The sequence below is a fragment of the Vulpes vulpes genome, chromosome 9 (assembly GCF_048418805.1).
Source record: "Vulpes vulpes isolate BD-2025 chromosome 9, VulVul3, whole genome shotgun sequence".
NCBI classification, from domain to species: domain Eukaryota; kingdom Metazoa; phylum Chordata; class Mammalia; order Carnivora; family Canidae; genus Vulpes; species Vulpes vulpes.
The window spans coordinates 10,909,635-10,932,729 of record NC_132788.1 but is presented as its reverse complement, the minus strand read 5'-3'; the positions used below and the strand labels follow the sequence as shown (position 1 = coordinate 10,932,729).

The 23,095-nt window shown below is 38.4% G+C and overlaps 1 protein-coding gene across 7 annotated transcripts in view; it reads right to left on the bottom strand.

Moving 5' to 3' along the window:
• Window positions 1-22,612, bottom strand: part of SPHKAP (SPHK1 interactor, AKAP domain containing) — a 169,947-nt gene extending 147,335 nt beyond the window's left edge. For 2 of the 7 annotated variants that reach the window (XM_026006315.2, XM_026006316.2), the window contains exon 1: window positions 22,372-22,571. Coding sequence is in view for 4 of the 7 variants with exons in the window: in XM_072719323.1 (XP_072575424.1) it covers window positions 21,859-21,890 (32 nt within the window). In the remaining 3 variants the exon portion in view is untranslated. Of the gene's footprint in view, window positions 1-21,858; window positions 22,156-22,371 lie in introns of those variants that run through there. The other 5 variants (XM_072719323.1, XM_072719326.1, XM_072719322.1 and 2 more) reach the window with 3 other exon arrangements.
• Window positions 22,613-23,095: the final 483 nt, after the last annotated feature.

Here is a 23,095-nt window from a genome sequence, read left to right as displayed (position 1 = left end):
GAATGAAATTGACTGTATTTCCTTTCTTCCTTTGTCAGATTGGTATCAAGGTCATGCCAACTTCATAAAAGAGTTTGAGGGTATTTCTCTTCTTCTGCTTACTGGAAGAGTTCGACTGCTATAGGAATGAACTATTCCAGTGAGTTTGTCTGGTAGTGTAGTTTTCCTGTTAGCAGGTTTTTGACTACAGTGTCGGTATCTTTAATGTTTGTCATGGTTCCTTTTATTTTCTACGGTTACTTTGGTAGGTCCTATTTTCATTCAAAATTACCATTTTAATACAAGTTGCATATATATATGTATATATATATGTTTTGATGTGATGCTTTATACTATTACTATAATTTTGTCTATAGTATTTGTAGTAATTATTTTTTTTGATCCCTAAAATTGCTTTTTCTTGCTTCATCTATCCCCTTTTGAAGTTAAACATGTCAGGGATTTTTGTCTTTTCCAAGAACAATCTTTTGATTTATCTTTTAAATATATGTTTACTTTTCATTGTATATATATTTTTTTAAAGATTTTATTTATTTATTCATGAAAGACAGCGACAGAGAGAGAAAGAGGGAGAGAGAGAGAGGCAGAGACACAGGCAGAGGGAGAAACAGGCTTCACGCAGGGAGCCCGATGTGGGACTCGATCCTGGGACTCCAGGATCACACCCTGAGCTGAAGGCAGGCACTTAACCACTGAGCCACCTACATATCCCTACTTTTTCTTTTTTTAATGTATACCTTTAAGGTCATATGATAGCTCTTATGATAGCTTTACTGGCATTCTACAAGTTTTGAAATGTGGCATGTTTATTATCCTTCAATTCAAAGATTTTCTAATTTTCATTATAATTTTGGTGATTTTATTTCTATTTATATGGAAAATTTCAATTTATCTTTTCATTTTCAACTTATAGTAGAATTGCATTTTTCTCATACCATGGTGTGCATAACACTGATCTTTGGTATTTGTTAAGAATTGCTTTATAACCCAGTTATGTGGCCAATTTCTGTCAGTGTTGTATGTAATCTGCAGGTTTGGGTTGTCACAGTTCAGGTATGTACATTAAGTTGGTTGTGATAGTCAGATCTTCTAAATTCATACTGATATTTTTGGATAAACTCTATATATCTGTCCATTTTTTGTTTTAATTTTAAGGACACTTTGTTATGTGTATACAAATTTAAAATTTAGGTATGCCTTGCTGATTATTCAACCCTTTTCCATCATAAAGTGACATACTTAGCTTCTGGCAATGCTTTTTTTTTAAAGGTCATTTTGTCTGATAAAGACAAAGCTTTAGTTAGCTATTGAATTGTGTATTTTTTCCAGCCTTTTAGTAATTTATATTTCAAATATGTCTTACTTTCTTTGATTTTACAAAATCCAAAAGATAATCTTTGCATTTTGTTTGAAGCATTTAGTACAATTACTTTTAATGTAACCACTGATGTCTTTAAAATCTTTTATGATTTTCTTTAGTAATATTCCCAGTTTTGGGCTGTAAAAAAAAAAAACTTTATTTTTTTCTTGCAAGATATTTTCACAAAGCACAGAATTCTAAACTGGCAATTATTTTCCTTTATACTGTGAAGATACGACCTCATTATCTTTGGATTCTCACTGTTGTTTTTGTGACATCAGCTGTCAATCCAATTGTTAGTTTTTAAAGGTAATGTATCTTTTTCCAGCCACTCTTAAGATTTTGTTTTTCTTTGATGGTCTGTTGATATTTACCTAATAATTCCTTATTATCATATCAACCCTTCAGTTTTTTTCATAAATTTTAAAATGTTTTATTATAAATGTCATAATTTTGGGGACACCTGAGTGGCTCAGCAGTTGAGCATTTGCCTTCAGCTCAGGGCATGATCCCAGAGTCCTAGAATCGAGTCCCACATAGGGCTCCTAACAGGGAGTCTGTTTCTCCCTCTGCCTACGTCTCTGTTTCTCTCTGTGTGCCTCTTATGAATAAATAAAATCTTTAAAACAAATAAATGCAGTCATTTTCAGCAAGAGGATTGATGAATAGCTTTGTTATATTCCTGGAATTAAAACTCATAGGCCTTTAAAAGTTATCTGATGGTGTGGGGAAAGTAACACAGAAGAGGAAAATAGTACCAACAGATTTCAAGGATGAGAAAAGTGTGGGTTAAAAACAACTGACCCATCTCCTGAAAACCTTTTCATGAGGATAGAAACAGTTAGATGGAGAAAGAAGTAGATAATTAAGTGGCCTAAAGATATCTAGTCACTCAGACATTTCATGTAGTAGTAGCATGCTGTAGCAAAAACAGAAACAACGATGGCAATCAATATTTCTTATTATATCTCACCCCCTTAGAAATCAAATAAAACCATCTTCATTTTTTATGAAATTAATGTATAGTGAAAATGACTTACATTTTTCAAGAAGGACCTGATTTCAAATCATTTGCGGAACTGTACTTCAAAAACACATACTTGGCAGGATAAGAGTCTTGCTTTCAAGATTGAAAAGTATGGTCTTTATATACAGATATATATAAACACACCATCCCTTTTCTTGGAAAGCAAGCATACTTTATAAAGTAAGTTTAATTCTACAAAATATATCAAAATGCCCAGGCACAGAAAGCATAATATGTGAGCTTACTGATAATCATCAAAACATTTTTGTGTTATAAATTCATTATAACAATATATTGTCATTGTGTTCATAGATTTCATTTTGCAGAAAAAGCTTAAGTGATTCACATACGGAATTCAGATAGGATGCATGCTACCTCTCCCTGCCAGATCGAAATTGCTTTCTCCACAAGGCATTTTTACCCTAATAGAAGTTGAGTGGCACAATCCAATATGTTAGAGAGACAGGTAGAATGATCAATTTTTCTATAATTCCACTCTGGTATAATTTCTTTTAAAAAAGCAACTTAAAAATGATCAAGTTTTAGAATGAGGTGCAAAAATGGAGGAAAGAATCAAACATCTATTTTCTGTTTTCTCATGAAAAGAGAAACCCATCTATTTAACCCATGTAAGAAAGCATTTTTTTTTAATGGTATAGCAACATTCTTCCTTTTTTGTGTAAATCATGTTCCTAATCACAAATGTCTTTCCTAGGTACCATGAGGCATTATCAAACTGTTCAACTGTCTTTTTTCACACAGGTGAATCTCAATTACTAAAGTTTAAAACAGTTTCTTATTTCATCCTTAAAGCTAACTATGCCCAAACCTTCTGCTTTCAGGAGGTGAAATTAAGGCCTAGAGCTGAGAACAGCATCTCTGTTGGAAGGTTAACAATGAACACTCTTGTCACTCATTCAGTGGTAGCTATTTCTGAGATAAAATTTGACAAGAGTAAGAATTCTTTGCTTTCTAAAGGTAGACATGAGAATATAGCAATCAGACCACACATGATTAGTTAGAATCTATATGCAACTATTATTAATGAGAACCTCAACTTTTACGTCATATATGAGTCATAGCAACCTAAAAGGTCATTTAATAAAAATACCATAAGATGAATAAAAATAAGCATTTCAGATTGTATAACTCCATAGATTCCCAAATAGTCAAGATTCAAAACACTTTGACTTCTTCTTGGAATCACATTTCATCCCTTCTAGGGGACATGGAGCACGGAATTTTACTGAGGTTGAGCAGATGAACGTGTTTCATCATTATCAGGATGATATAGCCATTGTCACAGCAGGTTGATGCTGTTGCCTCATTAGATGCCACTGAGAAAAGTGAACTGAGAGCAGTGAGCAAATCTAGCTAGGGAGATTATGTAAAGAGACTTCCAGGCTGCTTGGTGCCTTACAACACTCACTCTCTTATTTTCAAAGTGTTCAAAATACAATAAACATATATCTGAGATAAATCCTATAATTTAATATTTAATGGCAAATTATAGTTGCAAACAAGAAATAGAATATCTGCGTGGCACTGGAAAACAGGGAAAGCAAAGGCTCAAAGTTTAGGAGCTGCTGTTAATTGTAGCTCAGGGAAAGAATGCAGCAGACCATCCAGCTTATTAGACTGTTTCTCAGCAAAGTGGAAACGAATGTGTCCTAGATAGGAGATCATCCCCATTAGAAAGGTCTTCCCTTGTGAAAGATTTAAGCTAAAATATGCCAACTAAGAGAACAAGACTTTTTATTTCCCCTTCAAGACCTATTTCAAGTTAAGATTACTATCTATTATGTATACCTTCACAGTGTCTACATTAGGATTTCTCAGAGAATTTGATGTGCTTGTCTCAAATGTAGCCACATCTTGATTGCAACAGACCTACAAAGAGCAACAAGGAAGCTTTACTTCTATCAGTGTTCTTGATGTGTACTGTAGGATTGCCTGAATGGCTCTTTTCCACTGTAGATGGAATGAAGTTTACCCCTCCGAAAAGAAAGTTACAAGTGTAAAGGCTAACATCAATAAATAGTCATAGATCCCAAACCTTTTGGCCAGTGATTCAGGTTCACCTCTGAGCTTCTCATTTTCTTAGGTAAGATCTTCTAGAAACACACAGCATTTAATTTATCCTGAAATGCTCAATCGAAATGGGATTTCTTTCTAACAATGTGTTAAGTTCTAATAGCCACTCTGTAAGCAGAAAGAGCAGAATGGAATAAAAGCCTTCCTAAGCAATCATAAAACCAAATAGAAATCTGCATGCACACTTTTTTTTAATTTCCTTCAACAAATAGCTACTGAGCACAAGCACCGTAGGAAGTGCTCAAGACATTGCAGTGAATAAAACAAAAACCCTGCCTTCATGGCATTTATGTTGCATTGATGGAGAGAAACAAAAAAGTAATATATAAAAGTAAGATATATAAAAGATTAAGGAAAATAATACTTGAATATTACTCTTATGAAGTGAATATTTTCACATATGTTGCTTAGTTTTCTCTGCAAGATGAGAATTGGGTCAAAAAGCATTAATATACAAGTTCAAGGTAGTTAAATAATTGGGCCAAAATCACATATTACATTGAAGGACATCTTACACCCACATCTTCCAATTCTATGCCTTGGATTTTTTTTTTTTCCATTACACTGCAGTCTACATAGTACCCAAAGTAAATTAAAATTTTCCAACGATTTGTGTATTGAATATCATGGAAATGAAATATCCAAAAGATCTGAAAGATTAAATATGTATCTGAGTATTCTAGAGTTCTCTACTCATAGGCTCAAAGAAAGCAGGACTCTATGAGAATAGAATAAGGCAGCTGGATAATTAACAATGGAACACCTGTTATTCCCCTTTTCTATTTGTTTTTTATAGAAATTACTTTCAGAGGAATTCAGAGTCTATTTACCTCCTTGCAGGTGTTTCTATTAGTTTGGCCTATTAATATGGGAGTAAAGGAGGCATTATTTTGGCAGAAAGGCAACAGAAGAAAGTTAGAGAGCAGTACATGTCCTTAAGGGCAGCGATAGCCCCCAGAGACCACTGGAATTTGGAAGAGTTGGGCTGCTTTACAATTGCTAGGAAAGCCTTCTTTGGAAAGTCTTGAAAAACAAACCCTTAGGTTGAAATATTTTCGCGGATTATTTGGATTATTCGGATGGCCACAGAAGGGCAGTGTTCTGTATAGGTTGAATAATTATGATTCTTGAAAGTAACGTTACCAAGAAAAACAAGGAACCAAAGTTTTAATAATGTTATTTATTAATCTATAATTATTCACCGGGTTCAGAAGGCACAAGACTGACGTGGAAATGCCACGGGCAAAATAGCATGCCAAGCTCAGTGAAGCTAATTATAACCGATGTGCTTGCAAAAAGTCAGGAATAATGCAGCAGAATGGACACTATGCTCACAGGTGCATTTCTTTGCACTAAAGCCAAGAAACAGGGAAAACCCAGCACTTATCTAGCGAATTTAATCAGTGCTAATGTTCAGTGTTGATCACCCAATCAAACAACTTCCTATTTATTGTATGAATTGTCCACTAACTGCCTTGTGGAGGGGTGGAGTCAGAACTCCAGTCTAGGTTGTGGGACCCCTAGGTTTGAGCTCCTCCACCACTGTCCTACTAACCAACTTAGACATGGTCCACATTCCTAAACATGATGTCAAAGCAAAAACTGTACCAGACAAAGGTAAGCAGGGAAGGAAGACTATTCAGGTCTATGGCAAAAAGGAAACAGAGAGAGCAAGAATGCAGTCTAAATTCAACTCCCTTCCAACAAAGAGTGAATGTTTTTAAGAGCAGAGGTGATGGCGGTGTTAATTGGTCTTATCAAAGGAAAAGTAAACGTCATATATTCATGGCAGGAGACAGTTTTATAACTTAGAGTAAAGGTGCCTACGGAAGTTAGGCTCTTTTCCTCTTACAGAAACTGTGAGATCTGGGTGCTATCTCCTATGGTGTTTACATTTCAGAGATGTTTCCAGGTCCTTAACAAAGACATTCCTGGGTTGTTAAAAAAAAAAAAAAAAGAGAGTCTTTTCAAAGGATTTCTATCTTAGCAGAGAAATCATTTACAAGCACAAGTTTTCTAAATAAAATGTTCTAAGAAATGGGAAGCCTGCAACTGAAGTCAGGAATATGATGTTTTCTAAAGTTTAGTCAAAATGAGGGGAAGAGGGAAATGTCAGATCCATTTTGGTGGATGGGCTGTGAGTGCTTCCCTCATCTAACCCCTGGCTTCCCCTCCATCTTCATTTCTCACCACAGGGAACCATGTACTTTGCTTCAATGCCATCATCACTATAGATCTGTGGAAACGATCTCTGTAAAATGTGTCTTTAAAATCTCCCTCCAGACTGATCTATTGTTTGTTGTCTACTACTTGGAATATCTTGGGTGATAAGAGCTAAACTGTGAGCATCTTGTTCATTAGGGAAGGGAGCAGAGGAACCCAGCATTTCCTACCCTCAGCTGCCAGATAAGGGTTTTATTATAAAACCTTCATCACTTTGGGGAAGACAGAAGTGAGCCAAAATACAGATTAAAGAGGAGTAATTTCAGCTTAGTTTAATGTTCTGAATGTATCTGAGAGGTGATGTTGTCAGTGGAATCTGTGGGGTAAGAAGCAAGAGATGTGGAATGTTATATTAATCACGTCCATCTTCTCTGTGACCATGACATTCAAATCATCTTTAGTTAGAACTATGTGAATCGTCTCAGGTAAATGCTTTGATGCATTTTTTTGGTTAAGAGTAGATTTTTATATACCAAAGATATCTTGATGGGACAATAAATGTTTTTTAAGCGTACCTTTTCTACATATTCTAAATTTTTGCATATTTCTAAGGAAATAAATGTTTGGATCTAGTGTCCTAGACTCAGTAGCTCTTCCTTTATGTGGACTTTTCTGGTCTTGCATATGAGATACTAGCATCTATGTTCTCTGTGCTCACAGATAAACTTAGCTCAAGGATTATCAGGTAAAATGTATATTTAATTTATTCACCTTCCTTGGTGTTTTCTCATACATTAGATCTAAATTACTACTGTATTAAAAATCAACTAACAATTGTGAGATGTTTTGGAACAGAAAGACTTCTTTAATCTTTACTACAGTGGAGATTTCCAGAAGATTGAGTTTTTGAAATATTCAATTGCACTTGGATGGTTTCATTAGATAATTTGCTCATCTACAGATAATGTTTGTGAAAATGGAAAAGGTTTCCAGCAATGCCATTCCCTAGAGAAAATCTAGTAAACTTAAAGTCACTGGAACTTATCCCCCCCAAAGATCAGGTGTCCTTGTTATTCATTAGCCAGTCCCTGCAGTTTCAAGATTGTATAAGAAAGCAAATGGACCAACTGCTAACTAACAATTAGTCTCCAGTGAAGATCCTTCCCACTTGAGTGTTTTTCTCTGTGCATTGCATCAACAACTTTTGGTGGTTGTTTTCTGTTGATGATTTCAGAGGTTGTGACTTTTATCTAAATAAAATGCTAATCGATTGAAATAAATTTTGCAAAAGATGCAGGGATTCAGAAAGAAGAATAAAATGATATTGGAGAACTCTTCATCACAAGTCAAACCAACTCCAAATGAGCACCTGGCAGAGTGAGATCAGTTAACAGTGGAAGGAGAGAAAATCAGTGAGGGTGATGATGTGACAGATATTTTCACAAGAGGTTGACTTGAGAATCAAAGAATTAAAGGGAGCATTGGCAAAATGGATGAGGCTGACGAATATAGTACTAACACTGTTTATGATACTGTGACCAAAAGTGCCATGTTAACAATTCTGAAGGGAAAATTATGATCCTCCAATCCAGTCAACACCGAATCTGTTATTTTTTATTACACAATTCATGTTATTTTTAAGATAATGATAAAATGAACTAATTTTTAAAAATTCTATAATTTTTAAAGATAAATTTCATTTAAAGATAAATTTCCAGTCAAATACATTTATTGTCTGCACTATTTAATGACATTTATTCTTCTTTGTAGTGAATTTACTTCATGTTCCCTTTTCCAGGTTCCTCTCATCCTCACAGAAAGAAGATGGCATTCAAGTCACTCGGTTTCATTCTGAGTTTCATTCCCTCCTCTGAAGGATGCAAGTAAGTCCTCCCCACTATTTTTCCCCCCTCTCCCAAACAACCATACAAGTCACATATGGTCTTCAAGGTTAAAACTTGGATTAGATCTTCATGTTTCTGCCTCCCTGTTTATATATGCCCTAGTCCATCCTATGGAAAATATCTTAGACCCAGTGGGAAAACTAAGAAAAATGCCATCATCAATATTTTGTTGATATGCTTTCACCTTCACAAAGGGTAGGGGTGATCTACAAAGGCTGGTCTGATTAAGTCTGGGATGACAGCTTCTCTGGATAACATGTTCTCTGGATACTGAATCGCCTTCTTGGACACTGTTTTTAATAATGATTCATATGATGCAACTATAGCTCATTTTCTAAATGACAAGATTCCAGTGAAGTCACCACCTTTTTTTCCACCTTTGCAAGAAAAGGAGGGCTGATGGTTTAACAGAATGCCAGGTCAGATCACTGACCTGTTGATAATTAGACAGGTGAAGTGTATGTACCTTTTTAATTGCTATTTTGAAGCACTGTTAATTCATTCAGGAAAAAAAAAAGTAGAAATTAAAAATCTTCAGGTTATAATGAGTTATAATGAGTGCATGAGTCAGCAAGGAGCACATTATGTGAGGCCAAGATTTTACATAGAAAAAAATGACTTCAACTGGTCCTTTATTTTTTACCTGAATTTTATTTTTGGTTTAAATTAGTGAGATAAATTCTTTATTTCTCTGCATATATTAAGTGGAAGTACTGACTACTCAAACTATAAATGAATGAATAAATCTATTCATAGGCATAATCTATCAAAAGTTACTTCTTGAATTCTTATGTTCTTATTATGTAAAAACTATAGGTTTTAGGACAAAAAGCAATTGGGTGTATTGCTTTCTTATGTTCTTATTATTATGTTAAAAATTATAGATTTTTAGGACAAAAAGAATTTGGGTGTATTACTTAACTTATGTTAATACTAAAGTATAAAGAAGAAATTATCAATTCTCCTTGTGTCTTTGGAAGCAAAATTAAATATTTAAAAATTCCTCTCCTTTTACTTAATGCATTTTAATACCTAAACAAAGCATGCTGAAATATAAAATTACAAACTAAACAGGATACTTTTAGAAACTAATACTTGATACAAATTAACATCCATTACATATGCACATATTTTTAAAATGTATGTATAACATGTTTAACAAATAAAAAATACATCTCACAAAACCTTAGCATTTTATTTTATTATAAGCTTCTGAAGCAGTTGACTTTAATTTAATATTAATAATGTTATAGTCATTTTAAAGGAACTGCTTCTAATTTTTCAGATACAACCAGGCTATCACTAAAAGAAGTCTAATTAAATATAAATAGACCATTATTTTATATGAGTTCCAATTTCCCACAGATCGATTTAATTTCTCCAATACATAGAAAAACTATTCTTTTGCATTACTTATAAAGAAAATGATTGATTGTGTGAGTCATCTAATAATGGATATTCCATCTTGTTCCACTAAGAATCTGTAACAACTAACAGAACAGATATATACAATAAAATAATAGAACATAAGTTAAAAACTCAGGGATAAATAAAATAGAAACTATAACAAAAGATCAGTATCATTGTTAAAAACAGCACAGATATTCAGGTAATGAACTCCTACATGGTTGTTATAATTGAACTTCGAATTTGTTTCTGAGATTTCTGGCAGCTGAAGTGAAATGTAGACATGGGCAGTATAGAGATAGAGGATAGAAGTATAGACTTCTAGAGGAAAAGTAAAGAAAGTATTTAGATGTGGGTAACAGACAAGTTCTGCTGCACCAGAAAATACCAAGAGCTTCTATGTTTTAGAGCTTACTGTCAGGATTATTCTAAACAAATCCCATGCAATGGGAAGTATAGGAATCAAGAGGTCGGGGTTTTATTCTTGGCCCTATCTCTAAATATTTGTGTTATTTGAGTAATTCATTTAACTTTTTGTGACTTCAGTTTCTTTATCTGTTAAGGAAGGGTGTTGAACAAGATCACTTTTACCAAACTTCCCTGTAGCTCTAATATCCCATGTTTGATGGGTTCCCATTTTTCCAGCACAGAGAGAAAACACTTGATCTTCCAAAAGACATATTTTATATGTAAATTTCTTACTAGGGAGAAATTGTTTCAAAAAGTTGTTTTTAAAAAGTGTTTAGAGAAGTTAGGGGTCATCTATCAATCATGTCCATCAAATAAAAGAACTGATCAGGTTGGTTAACCTGAGAAAAGTCACTCAGGAAATGAAAAGAAACTACAGTCAACATGTCCTGGGTATCTACTTCCTAGTATGTCTCCTTCCATCTGCAATGCCCCCTGCCCCCAAGGTGATATGCAAGGAGGACAGGAACTCAGTCTTACTCTAACCCAAAATCTTGAAGGTGTCAGGAGTGAGTGTCTGCTCACTAATTGTTGTTTGGTATCTGACTCTCCAATCTTCCTCTTCTTATGTTGACATGCTACCAGAATCAGTATGCAACACTGGAAGCATCTAATGTGGAGTTTGAGATCTAATGTCATTGCCTATCTTGAAAATGATGTGGAGTCAAAATAGCCTTTGAAAATCCCTTAAGAAGTTTATAAACTACAGCATGTTGACTTTTTAAAAAATGTCTCATAACATTATTTGTGTGTATGTGTATACACTATATAGAAATGCATAATATGTAATAAAAATAAATATAAGCTTATCATGTTGGTTTTTTTTTTTTAAGATTTTATTTATTTATTCATGAGAGACACACACAGAGAGAGAGAGAGAGGCAGAGAGAGAAGCAGGTTCCATGCAGGGAGCCTGATGTGGGACTCAATCCTGAGACTCCAGGACCACGCCTTGGGCCAAAGGCAGGCACTAAACCACTGAGCCATCCAGGGATCCCCTCTTACCATGTCTTTTTTTTTTTTTTTTTTTTTATTTTATGATAGTCACAGAGAGAGAGAGAGAGGCAGAGACACAGGCAGAGGGAGAAGCAGGCTCCATGCACCGGGAGCCTGACGTGGGATTCGATCCTGGGTCTCCAGGATCGCGCCCTGGGCCAAAGGCAGGCGCCAAACCGCTGCGCCACCCAGGGATCCCTTACCATGTCTTTAACAATGAGAAAGAGAGTTGGAGAATGAAAGAATAAAAAAAGAAAAATGAACATTGAATATGTATGGGTTAAATGTGTTTATGGCATGTTATTATATCACTAAATAGCAGCAGCTTTGTGGGACTATGAAATGGGGAAAGTGTGAATTTATATCAGGATGAATGCGATTCCCAGTTCACATTCCAGTCCTCAGGAGGAGACACCTACAGACCACAGTATCCATTGTTATTACCTGGCGCTGGTGCATAGGGCTTGCTTCCTGACTGCTTCAACCGGTTAAGGTGAGTTCCGTCTCTCCCTTTCTCCAACCCCATCTTCATATCCCTGCATGTTAGTGATGAAGATCTTTGGAAATTTCAGAGCAAAAAGAGAATTCTGTGAGATCAGGCACAATGGGCTAGGTTTTACTGCAGTTTCAAGCTCCAAAATGCCAGAGAATTAAAATCATGAAGGTCTGTGTCCTGCTCATATCATGTGTCCATCATTGACTGGCTGAGAGCTCTGCTTCAGGTTGTACTTATTCTAAGACTAAGGCTGATGGAGCAACCACTATTTGAAATCTGTTCTTCACTATGGAAGAAAGAGGAGAAATAAAGCAAATCATAAATGCCCTCTTTAGCACTTCCACTTAGAAGAGACAAATGTCCCTTCTACACACTTTGCATTGGCCCAAGCAAGTCATATGGCCACACCTTGTACCAAAGAGATGAACGAGTTCGATCCTACCCTATCCTTAGGAACACAGTTAGAAATATTTGCTGAATATCATTAATGCCCATTAGAACAAATAGATGTGCCAAAGAGTGAATTCTGTAAGGTCTCCAGGTCCACTCTTAACTGGTCTTATGTTCTTTTTTTTTTTTTTTTAAGATTTATTTATTTGAAAGAGAGAGAGAAAGACAGCATGAGCAGGGGGAGGGGTATATGGAGAATGAGAAAGAGAGAACGAATCTCAAGTAGACTTCCTGCTAAGCATGGAGCCCAACATGGGACTTGATCTGACACTCTGAGATTAAGAACTGAGCCCAAGAGTTGGGCACTAAACCAACTAAGCAACCCAGACACCCCCAATCTTATGTTCTTAAACTTCAGGAGCTGGGTCGTTATGTCAGCTCAGCTACAGTGAATAACTCACATAACACAGTGGAGAAACAAATCATTCTGTCAATTTTCCCCTTTATTTAAGAACAAGGAGAAAGAGAGAAAAAGAGAGAGAGAAGGTACTCCTTGTAGAATCTCAAGTGCCATTTCAGAGCCAACATGATGAATTTTTTAGTTAAATTACTGCCTGTGGCAGACAGAGTAAAGGGTCCCCAAAGATATCCATTTTCAAATCCCCAAACCTGTGCATATGTTGGTATATGGCAAAGCAGAGTCAATTTCAAGATGGAATTAAGCTAATGGAATCAGCTGACCTTGATGTTAGGAGATTATCCTGGATAATCTGGATGGGTCCAATGTAATCACGAGAATTTTTAAAAGTACGAAAGGGAGGCATAAAAAGAGGTCAGAAAAAAATTTAAAAATAAAAAAAATTAAAAAAAGAGGTCAGAAGTCAGAAGGATGTGATGTAAGAAGAACTCAAGCCACCATTGCTGGCTTTGAAGATGGAGGAAAGGCATCACCAGGCAAATGCTTTCTGTGGAAGTTGGAAAAGGTAAGGAAACAGATTCCTCCATATAACCTCCAGAAATGGACACAGACCTGCCAAGACCTTGATTTTATTCCAGTGAGACCCATGATGGACTTCCAACATAGAGGATTGTAAGATAGTAAATTTGTGTTGATCTAAGTCACTAATTTTGTAGCAATTTGTTATAGCAAAATAGAAAACTAATATAATACCCTTATGTTTTTTTTAAAACTAACTTACACTTCTAAAACCATGACTACTCTAAGAGGTTCTGTTAACTATTTCAATAATTTGGTCATGTAATTTTAATTTTAATTTTAAATTAAAGGAATAAATTTTAATTTTAAATTAAAGGAATAAAAAGCACACTGGTCTGCATATTATTTTTTTAGAGAGAAATTCTCTCAAATCATAGGTCCAAATATGTCACCTCTTCTATTTCATTCCGAGTGTGGCTTGATATGCAAGTAGAGCTTCCAGTGCCTGGATTCCGAGACCTCTTTCAGAACAGACACAAACATTTTCATTCCATGTGCTTGATTCCATGTGCTGGGTTTCCTCTGTTTTCCTGTTGTGTCAAAAATCTCTTACAGCATCTGTCTTCATAGTTGCTTCTGATTTAGAGGCCATAGTTTGAGAAAGATTGAATCAAAATATTTAGAAAAAAATGGCATGTTGAAATTATATACTAAACTCATCAAGGAAAAGAACCATTTCTTACTCATCATTATATATGTTTCAGTAACTTTGTTAGAAGAGTTCAAGAATATCTTGGAGGCTAAGAGTGAGAATGTGCATGTATTAGGAAATAGAAAAGGACAGTGATGAATTTTAACAACATTCAAACATTGTAATTTGAAAAGCAGGTTCAAGTTCTGACTCTGTTACTTACTAGTTGAGTGATTTGGGCAGGTCATTTAACCTTACTAAGCCTAAATTTCTTCATCTTTAAAATAGGAATAAAATAATTTCACTGACTTCCAGTTTCCACTCAGGGAAGCTATATTACCCTATAGAAGATATCAGGCTTTTAATAAAAAATTATAAGTCATGTGAAAAGGCAAGGAGGAAAAAAAAAAAAAAAACACTTCTAAGGGACAAAACAAGCAACTGGACCAGACTTGATTGTGTCATAGATGTTCAAACTATCTGGCAAAGAATTCAAAATAATGATTATTAGTTTAGTGGCTCTGATGGAAAAGGTACACTACATGCATGCTTACATGGGTAATTTCTGTAGAGAGGTGAAACTATAAGAAAAAACCAGAAATGTTAGAAATGCAAAGCACTATAATGGAATGAAGAATGCCTCTAATAAATTCTTCAGTAGCATCAACTCAGCTGAGGAAAGAATCAATGAATTTGAAGTATGCCAATACAAATTAATTAAATTGAAACAAAAAGAAAAAAATTAAAATAAAAAACCCTAAATAATTAACCAAAAAAAAAAAAAAAAAAACAGAAGAGAGTATCCAGGAGCTATATTCTGATATAGGCACAATTGGAATTCTAGAAGGAAAAGAGAGGATGAGAACAGAGTAGGAAACATATTAAGAGATCATGGATTAGTTTTTTTCAGAATTAATAACAGACCCTAAACCACAGATCCAAGAAGCTCAGAGAACACCGTGCAGGATAAATACAACACACACACACACCTTGGCATATCATATTTAAATTGCTCTAAATAAAAGATAAAAAGAAAATTTTGAAGATAAGCAGGGAAAAAGGAAATGTAACATAGAAAGGAGCAAAAATAAGAATGAAACCCGTTTCTTAGCACAAACCTTCAAAGCCAAAAGACAATGGAGTGACGACTTTAAAACAATGGGGAAAAAATATCTTGCAAATCCAGAAAGCTAGAGTCAAAAAAAATATATGATTCAAAAAGTAAAGGAAAAATAGACTTTCTCAGGCAAACAAAAGCTGAGAAAATTCATTGCCAGCAGACATTCCTTATAGGAAGTGTTAAAGGAAATTTTTTGGACAGAAGGAATGTAATATTAGACAGAAGCTTAGCTCTACACAGATCAAGTGTCAGAAATGGAATATATGAGGGTAAAATAAAATTTATTTTTTTTCTTAATACTCTTGCTCTAAGAAATACCTGACTTTGTAAAGCAAACATATTAGCAATAAATAGTGTTTATAGAATACACAAAAACAAAATTTATGACAATAGCACAAAAGATAAGAGAATTTGGATATATACCTGCAGGAAACTTACATTGTGGGGGTAGGGGGAGGCACTGGGATGGCTCAGTTGGTTAATCAGTTGCCTGTGGCTCAGGTCATGAATCCAGGGTTCTGGGATCAAGCCTTGCATCCAGCTCCCTGCTCAGCAGGGAACCTGCTTCTCTTTCTCCCACTCCCCCTTGCTTGTGCTCTCTTTCTCTTTGTCAAATAGATAAATAATATCTTAAAAAGGGGGGAGGGGAAGGAAACTTACACTGGGTATGAAGTGGCATATTATAATTTGAAGATAAATACTGAATAATAATGATATATATATATATAAATTCTTCTTCAAAAAGATTTATTTATTTATTTTAGAGAGAGAGAGAGCACACATGCATAGGGAGGGGAAGAATAGAAGAAGAGAGAGTCCAAGCAGACTTCATGCTAAGCACATAGCCCAATGTGGGGCTAAATCCCATAACCCTGAGATCATGGCTTGAGTAGAAATCAAGAGTCCAACACTTAACCAACTAAGCCACCCAAGCACCCCTATAAATTCTAAACCATAAAGCAATCATACATTTTTGAAAGAAATATAAAATAGAATCATTAAAAAGCTATCAACCCAAAAGAAGGCGGAAAAGAGGAAAAAAGGAACAAATGACAGATAAAGCATAAAGAATAGCTAGTTAGTTGGTAAATTTTAATCCAAACTATCTAGAATCATGATAAATGTGAGTTGCCTAAATATATCAATGAAGAGAGATTGTCAGATAGGATTTTTAAACAGTAAAATGCAGTAGCCCATTTGTAAGAAACAACTTTCAAAATGAAAATTTAGGTTAGGAGCAAAAGGATGGAAAAAGGTAAGCCAAGAGAAAGCTGGAACAGCCACACCAGTGTCAGCTAAAGTGTGCTTTGTGTCTGAGTTATGTGGGCTATTCACCAGCATTGATTTTTAAAAATCTATCATGAAACAGTTGTATTTAGAAGAGTCTATTAAGTATGATAAACAGCAATAGATGAAGGTTCATGATCCTTGTATTTCACACATACCATCTCAATTCTTATAATGTTTGCCCCAATGTGGATAACCAATAACTACTAAGTAGGAGAACCAGGATCTTAATCACTGTGCTGTGTTCTTAAAAAACAAAACAAAAAAACAAACAAACAACAACAACAAAAAAAAAACCACAAGATTTTATTATGCCTTCTATGAGTATTATGCTGCTTTCCCTCTGGGGAGACATTAAAAAAAAGCCAACTCATTCTCTAAGCTGGGCTTTCTTTTGGATGGCGAGTGCTGCTTCAGTTCTCTTCTTTTTAAAAAAGATTTTATTTATTTATTTAAGAGAGAGAGAAAGAGTGAGAGCACAAGTGGGGTGAGAGGCAGAGGGAGAAGGAGACTTCCTGCTGAGCAGGGACCCTAATGTGGGGCTCGATCCCAGGACCCTGGGATCACGACCTGAGCCGAAGGCAGGCACTTAACTTACTGAGCCACCCAGGTGCCCACTTCAGTTCTTTTAAATGCCTTAACTTCATCTCTCTCTTTCAGGAGAATGAGATGTTCATCCGCATATCATGCCCAACTGAGGGTCACTGCTACAATAAAGTCTGCAGCACTACAGGTTAGAAGTAAAAGGGACTTAAAAAAGCAGAACATTCAGGATAGAAGTCATGACATCCAGGAGAAGACCCAGGAGTCACAGGTCAAGCACATTGCCCAGGCAGTCGCAGCCAACAACTTCAGAACAGGACTAAACACCAGATCTCCTGCCATCAAAGACATCACTATTTCTTCTTTCTCTCTTTACGAGTCTCTGTAGCTGTTACTCTCATGCAAAGAATAAAATACCATGAAAATGAATAGTATCAGACAAAGGCAACCTCTTGTGAACGAGACAAGCTCTAATAGTTCACTTAAAAATCGATGATTTAGGGCAGCCCAGGTGGCTCAGCGGTTTAGCGCTGCCTTCAGCCCAGGGTGTGACCCTGGGGTCCTGGGATCCAGTCCCACGTCCGGCTCCCGGTCAGATGGAGCCTGCTTCTCCCTCTGCCTGTGTCTCTGCCTCTCTCTCTGTGTCTCTCATGAATCAGTCAATCAATGAATCTTAAAAACATTGATGATTTTGAATCAGATACATATTTTACTAAAGGAACCACATGGATAGAGATCTGATTGCCTTCAGAGTTTCTATCTCTTCTCCAGATCCTGTTACCCTGCAGCAATGTGGCTCTCAGGGTCCCTGGCACCAGGATTGACTAATTCTCAGTTTCTTTCTCTGTAGTAGGAAACAGCACCTCTTGGGCCGTGTTTCCTTGTGAATTATGAGTTGGAGAATATGGTCATGTCAGCACTGCTCTTGAAGGGAGCATGGTTGTCACGATAGAAAACAGCCTTCAGTTTACACTTAAGACAGTCTTTATTTGTCTCTGTTCCTCAATTTGTTAAGAGTGATAGATTAATCTTTTCTGAGAGTTTCAGATAAATAGGACACAGAAATGTAATGGACTCTTGAATTTTTCCTTTTGTATGAATTTGAAAACAGATAACCTTTCAATAAAAACTTGTTGACAGATCATAGTCTAGTTTACAGTATTACCTGGTTTGCTTTTTTTTTTTTTTTTAAAAAAAAAAAGGAAATCCTGTTGTGTTTTTTTTTTCCCCCTAGAACTAGCATTTTTAGAGGAAAAACCTTGAGATTTTGGTGGGTTTTAGTGAAATGTTGCTAGGTTTACCTTAGGTTGGATTAAAATAATCTCACAGGAAACCTAAATCAAAATACCCTATTTTTTCCAAGGGTTCATCTTTGATAATTTTCTCATTCAAAGTGCCTGATAAAAACATTACTGAAATAGAAATCCAGTAAGCAAAACAAAAATAACAAAGTGATACAGTATAAAAAGTACAAGTGATTCAGGAAATGAGATGGCCCCTTTCTTAAACTTCAAACCTTAGTTATGGTCAAGGTGACAAATTATTTCTGTCTACAAAAATGATATTTTCAGTATTGGTTGGCTTTAACAGATGATCTTGCTTTTAGGCTGCCCCCATGTGTCCTAATGATATCAGTGTTTGTTCAAACTTCCCCTATTTGAAAGTATGGATTTTCCGTCAATACAGGAAAGACAACCTCACCGGAAGCCAGAAGAATTCTGTGGTTGACCCAGCTCTGCTATAGACTATTGCATAGTTTTCTAAATCTAACCATTTTCCTCATTTTATCTCTTTTTCCTTCAAATCTTTTAACTAAAAAGTGGAGATAATTATATTTGTAATATTACCTCACAGGGATGTGATGATCACAAAAGTTAATGTATAGGTTAATACTTCATAAAATATAAGCCTTATTTTACACACACTAGTGATCAATATAATTGATACTGATCTTCACTCTGTCAGGTGTAGCTTCTATATTACAGTGCAATGCACTACAGCCACGGAACACACTGGGTGAGAGTCCTTGGATTTTCTCTTATTTTCATAATATCTAGTTTTGTACCTTAGCAAATCAAATAAACTTTTTTGTAAAGTAGATGACTAAAGAATCTAAAGTTTTTTCCCCTTTTTTATTTATTTTCTCTTCTTGAACTAGACTACTAGTCGGGACACACTTGGCTTCTGGATTTACAACTAACATGGGAACATTTCATCTTTCCATAGGTCAGCCCCATTACTGGAGACACCTTCCAACATTAATAACAGTCATTTAAAGAACTCTGTAACGTCATCCAAATAGCTTTTGTACATTTAAAAATGAAAATATTAACAACTAACTGGAGGTTTCACGGAAGTAAAGACAGTATAACAAGTCAAAGCATAAACAATTCTTTTTTTAAAAAAAAAAACATGGTTTAAAGTATCTAAAGTGTATGAATCAAAAACAATTTTAAGACTGTTACAGAACATTGCTTGAATAAAATTTAATTTGTATTTTTGATTCCCTGAAAAATTTAAGAAACTGTATGTAAAAGCCAACACATGCAAAAATTCTGTGATTACCTCAGTGTATTACTAAATCATTTTGTTCTTCCTACCCAAGTGCTAAACAGAATGTCTTTGATCGCTTTATAATTCTTAAGAGAAACAGTGATTTATAATCACCCACTTAATTATATTAGATACCGAAAATATTTCAGATTTAAACAGCACACATACTGATTGACAACAACTTGATTTTTTTCCTGATCATTGCCATTTTCTTGAAAAAAACCTGTGAAGAGCTTCCAGTCATCAATTCCTTAAATTCAAACTTTTGTGGACAAGTAGTATGGCTAATATAATATTTCCAGACACTGCTTGGTAATTCTAGTTTACTTTTTGCATATCAATACCTATGGTCTCCAATTAAATATTATGTTTCTTGTATTCAATGAAATAGAGGATCAAGTTAGCTATTCTATTAGAGTGAACTGAATATGTTTTATATGAGTAAAGATGCTAACAAAATAGCTGAATTACTACACCGATTCGTGGAGATGTGATATGATGTCTGGTGAATAAACAATAATATTTGAATAATTCAACGTTTAATTTGCGGCAGCTGATATTAAACCTATATTAATATTTTGTAGGATGCTACATGACACAGAACAATACCATCGCAACTGGTTTGCTCTTTGTAAAATCATTTTTACAGTATTGCCATAGAAATAATTTTAAGGAATTACTGGCATCACGAACTTTAATATTTTAGAAAAGGTCCCAGCTTTTGAATAGGAATATAGTCCCCATTCAGGCACATCACTATTGATCTGCAACCCTGTGTGCAAGGCCAGAGATCTCTCATCAAAAGTGTCTCTAGGAGAATGTTGGAGTCACAGTTGCCGTTTCAATTCTAGGCAGTAGAATGGGGGCGTGGAAAGTGAAGTCCTAGGGGGACTTTCAAGGTGCCTCACACTTTTACCTAAAAATCAGTGGCTATATATATTTTTTTTTCTAATTTTTTTTTTTTTTTTTAAGTTTAACAACAAAACAAAGCAAAACCTTCCTGGGGCTCTTGTCCTTTTCATGCATTAGGGCAGAATGGAAAGACTTCGTGGTCGTTTGACCGTGTTTGGCCACAAGGCTAAAGGTTTTTCCCTTGACAGCAGCTTCAGGCCAGGCCTTGAAACCACCGCAGGCCTTTTCAGAGCCTTTCGCTACCCCCACCGAGAAGGGATGCTTAAAGAGGAAATTGCCTGTGGAGCTGGGAAAGCTCTTTCATTACAGAATATAAATGCTTCAAGTCTCTAGATGGCAGCCTTCAACGCGCTTGAAAAGCAGTTTCGTCCTCCTGGGCCACCCCCACTCCACTCTCACCCCCATCCTGGCTCCTTGGCTCTATAGTATCAGCTCCATGTGTGCCCTCGCCCCGGGATGTTGGGTTTCGCTGCTCTCCAAGAACGCGAGCTGAAAAATGTCTATTCCTGGGCGCGATGATCTCGGCGAAGGTGCCTAGATCGGTGCCTGGGGACAGGGGACATGGGCCTGGGGGCAAGGGAGGGCGACAGGAGGGGCACCACGAAGCCCCTCGCCTGGGTGTGTGTGTGGGGGGGGTGATGTGCGGGCCGCCCTGGGGTGTCCGCCGGCCCTCTGGGGGGACGCTCCGCACAAAAGCCACCTGCCCAGCTGGGGGGGGGGGCACAACCGGCGCTACAACCACCTCGATTTCCCCCTAACGGTGTATGGGGGCTGAAATATTAAAAAAATCTCAGTGACTCCAATTTGCAAAGGGCTCGAGTGTGAAAGGGCGCGGAATAGGGGCAAAGGGGGAGACGGGAAGAGACGCACACCCGGGGCAACACGCGGCTCCCGACCCTCCCCGAGCGGGGACCCCAGGCTGGGGTGCAGGCAGGGGGCGCGCTCGGCCAGCCCGGACCGGCCCAGGATGTGGGGGCGCTTGAGGCGGGTGGGACTGCAGGGGAGCGGGTCCCGGTGGCCCCTGCCTCGGCGGGGCGCCGCCTCCGTCCGTCGGGGGTTAGGGACGCTGCCCCCCACCTGCGCACCCACTCGTCACCCCGGCAACCGCGGGGGCTCGCCCGGATCGCAATGCACGGGGACCGGGGTACTTTGCCCTACTCTTGCTCTCCCCGGCTCTCACCCCTACCTTGGAGCGGGTCTCCCCAAAGGGCGCGAACCCCGTGCAGGCTGCGTCCGCGGAAAGTGCGGCTCCGGGCTCCCGCGGCGCGGAGCCGACCCCAGCCCCAGCCCCAGCCCCAGCCCCGGAGGCGGCCCGAGCTGGCCCCGCGCCCCGAGCTGCCCCGAGCATCCCCGGGGGCGCAGGCCGCGCCCAGCTCCGCGCCCCGCGGGGCAGGGGACCCGGGCCGCCCTCGCGCACACCCTGCGCCCTCCCCGGGGGCCCGTTCAGGGGGCGACCGAGGCCCAAGGCGGAGTTTAGGGCCACGGCGTGGGGCGCGGGGCGCGCGCTCACCTGGGCACGGAGAGCCGGGAGTTGCCATCCATCGTCGGCGGGCGCAGGACCAAGTCCCAGGCGCCGGGAGCCGGGCCCGGAGCGCACGGGCGGGCGCGCGCGGGGACAGAGGCGCGCAGGCGGGGGCCGCGGTCCGGGACTCGCTCCGCCCCGGCCGGGAGGCGCCGCGCCCGCGCCCGCGCCCGCTGGCAGGTTCCCTCCGGGTCGCGCCCTCCGGGGCGGCGCTGCACCCCGGCGCGGCTCCGTCCTTCTGCACCGAAGCCCCGGGCCAGGCTCCCTCTGCGCTCTCCCCGCCTCTCCGCGAGCGCAGCGGAGGGGACTCGGACCGCAGGGCTCTCCCCGCCCCGCCCCCGGCGCGTCTCCTCCCCTGCACCTCTGGGGCGCAGCAGGTCTCAGCCCGCAAGTTGTTCCCCCACTTTCCCACGTTCGCGCTCTGCTGGCGATGCCACATCCCCCCCTGGTCGCGCACCAGCCCTTCGGCTGCTCCTCTAGATTTGATGTTATTTTTGTTACCTTCTGCAATGTAATGGCTGGGAACTCGGAGCAGTGCCGTGCTCCCCTTGATCCCTCGGCTCCTCGCCTTTTCCGTGGACTCCCTTTGCTGTGTTTGGTCCTCACGATTCATCTAACTCATTTTGCTTAATTGTGACTCACTCATTCCTAGCCTGGTAGAGAGGCTGTGTGCACACAGAGATCTCAAAACCCATGACAGTGGCCATCCATCAGGGGCCAGCCCCTGGAAGGAAGAAGTGTCACAGAAAATTCCCAAGGGCCTGCTTCGGTATCTCTTTGAGTAAAAATGACATCTGTTTTAAGAGGAAAGACGTTGGGGGTAGCAAATGACTGTTAAGAGGGTACTGTTGACTCTGGCCCTTTTTCATTACATGAAATATATATATATATTTGAGAAAACCATAGAACTTCCATAAACGGGAAGGAGGAGTATGTGTATTTTACCCTATTTCTCCTGGTAAGTGCAACTAAAAACTGGAGATTAAAAACAAATATAAGAAGACAAAAAGGCAAGCAGGAGAAGGCAGACAAGATAGGGGGGACCTTGAGACACAAGGATTGACATTGTGGTGACTTCAGGGTTTTCTTTATGCCTCACATATCCCAGCCTGGGGATGGGGTTGGGGGGTGGGGTGGAAGAGATGCAAACCAGCCTTGGGATATGTGAGGCATAACTGGTGAACTGGAAATGTCAGTGGGTGCAGAGAGAAAAACCCTCCTCTTC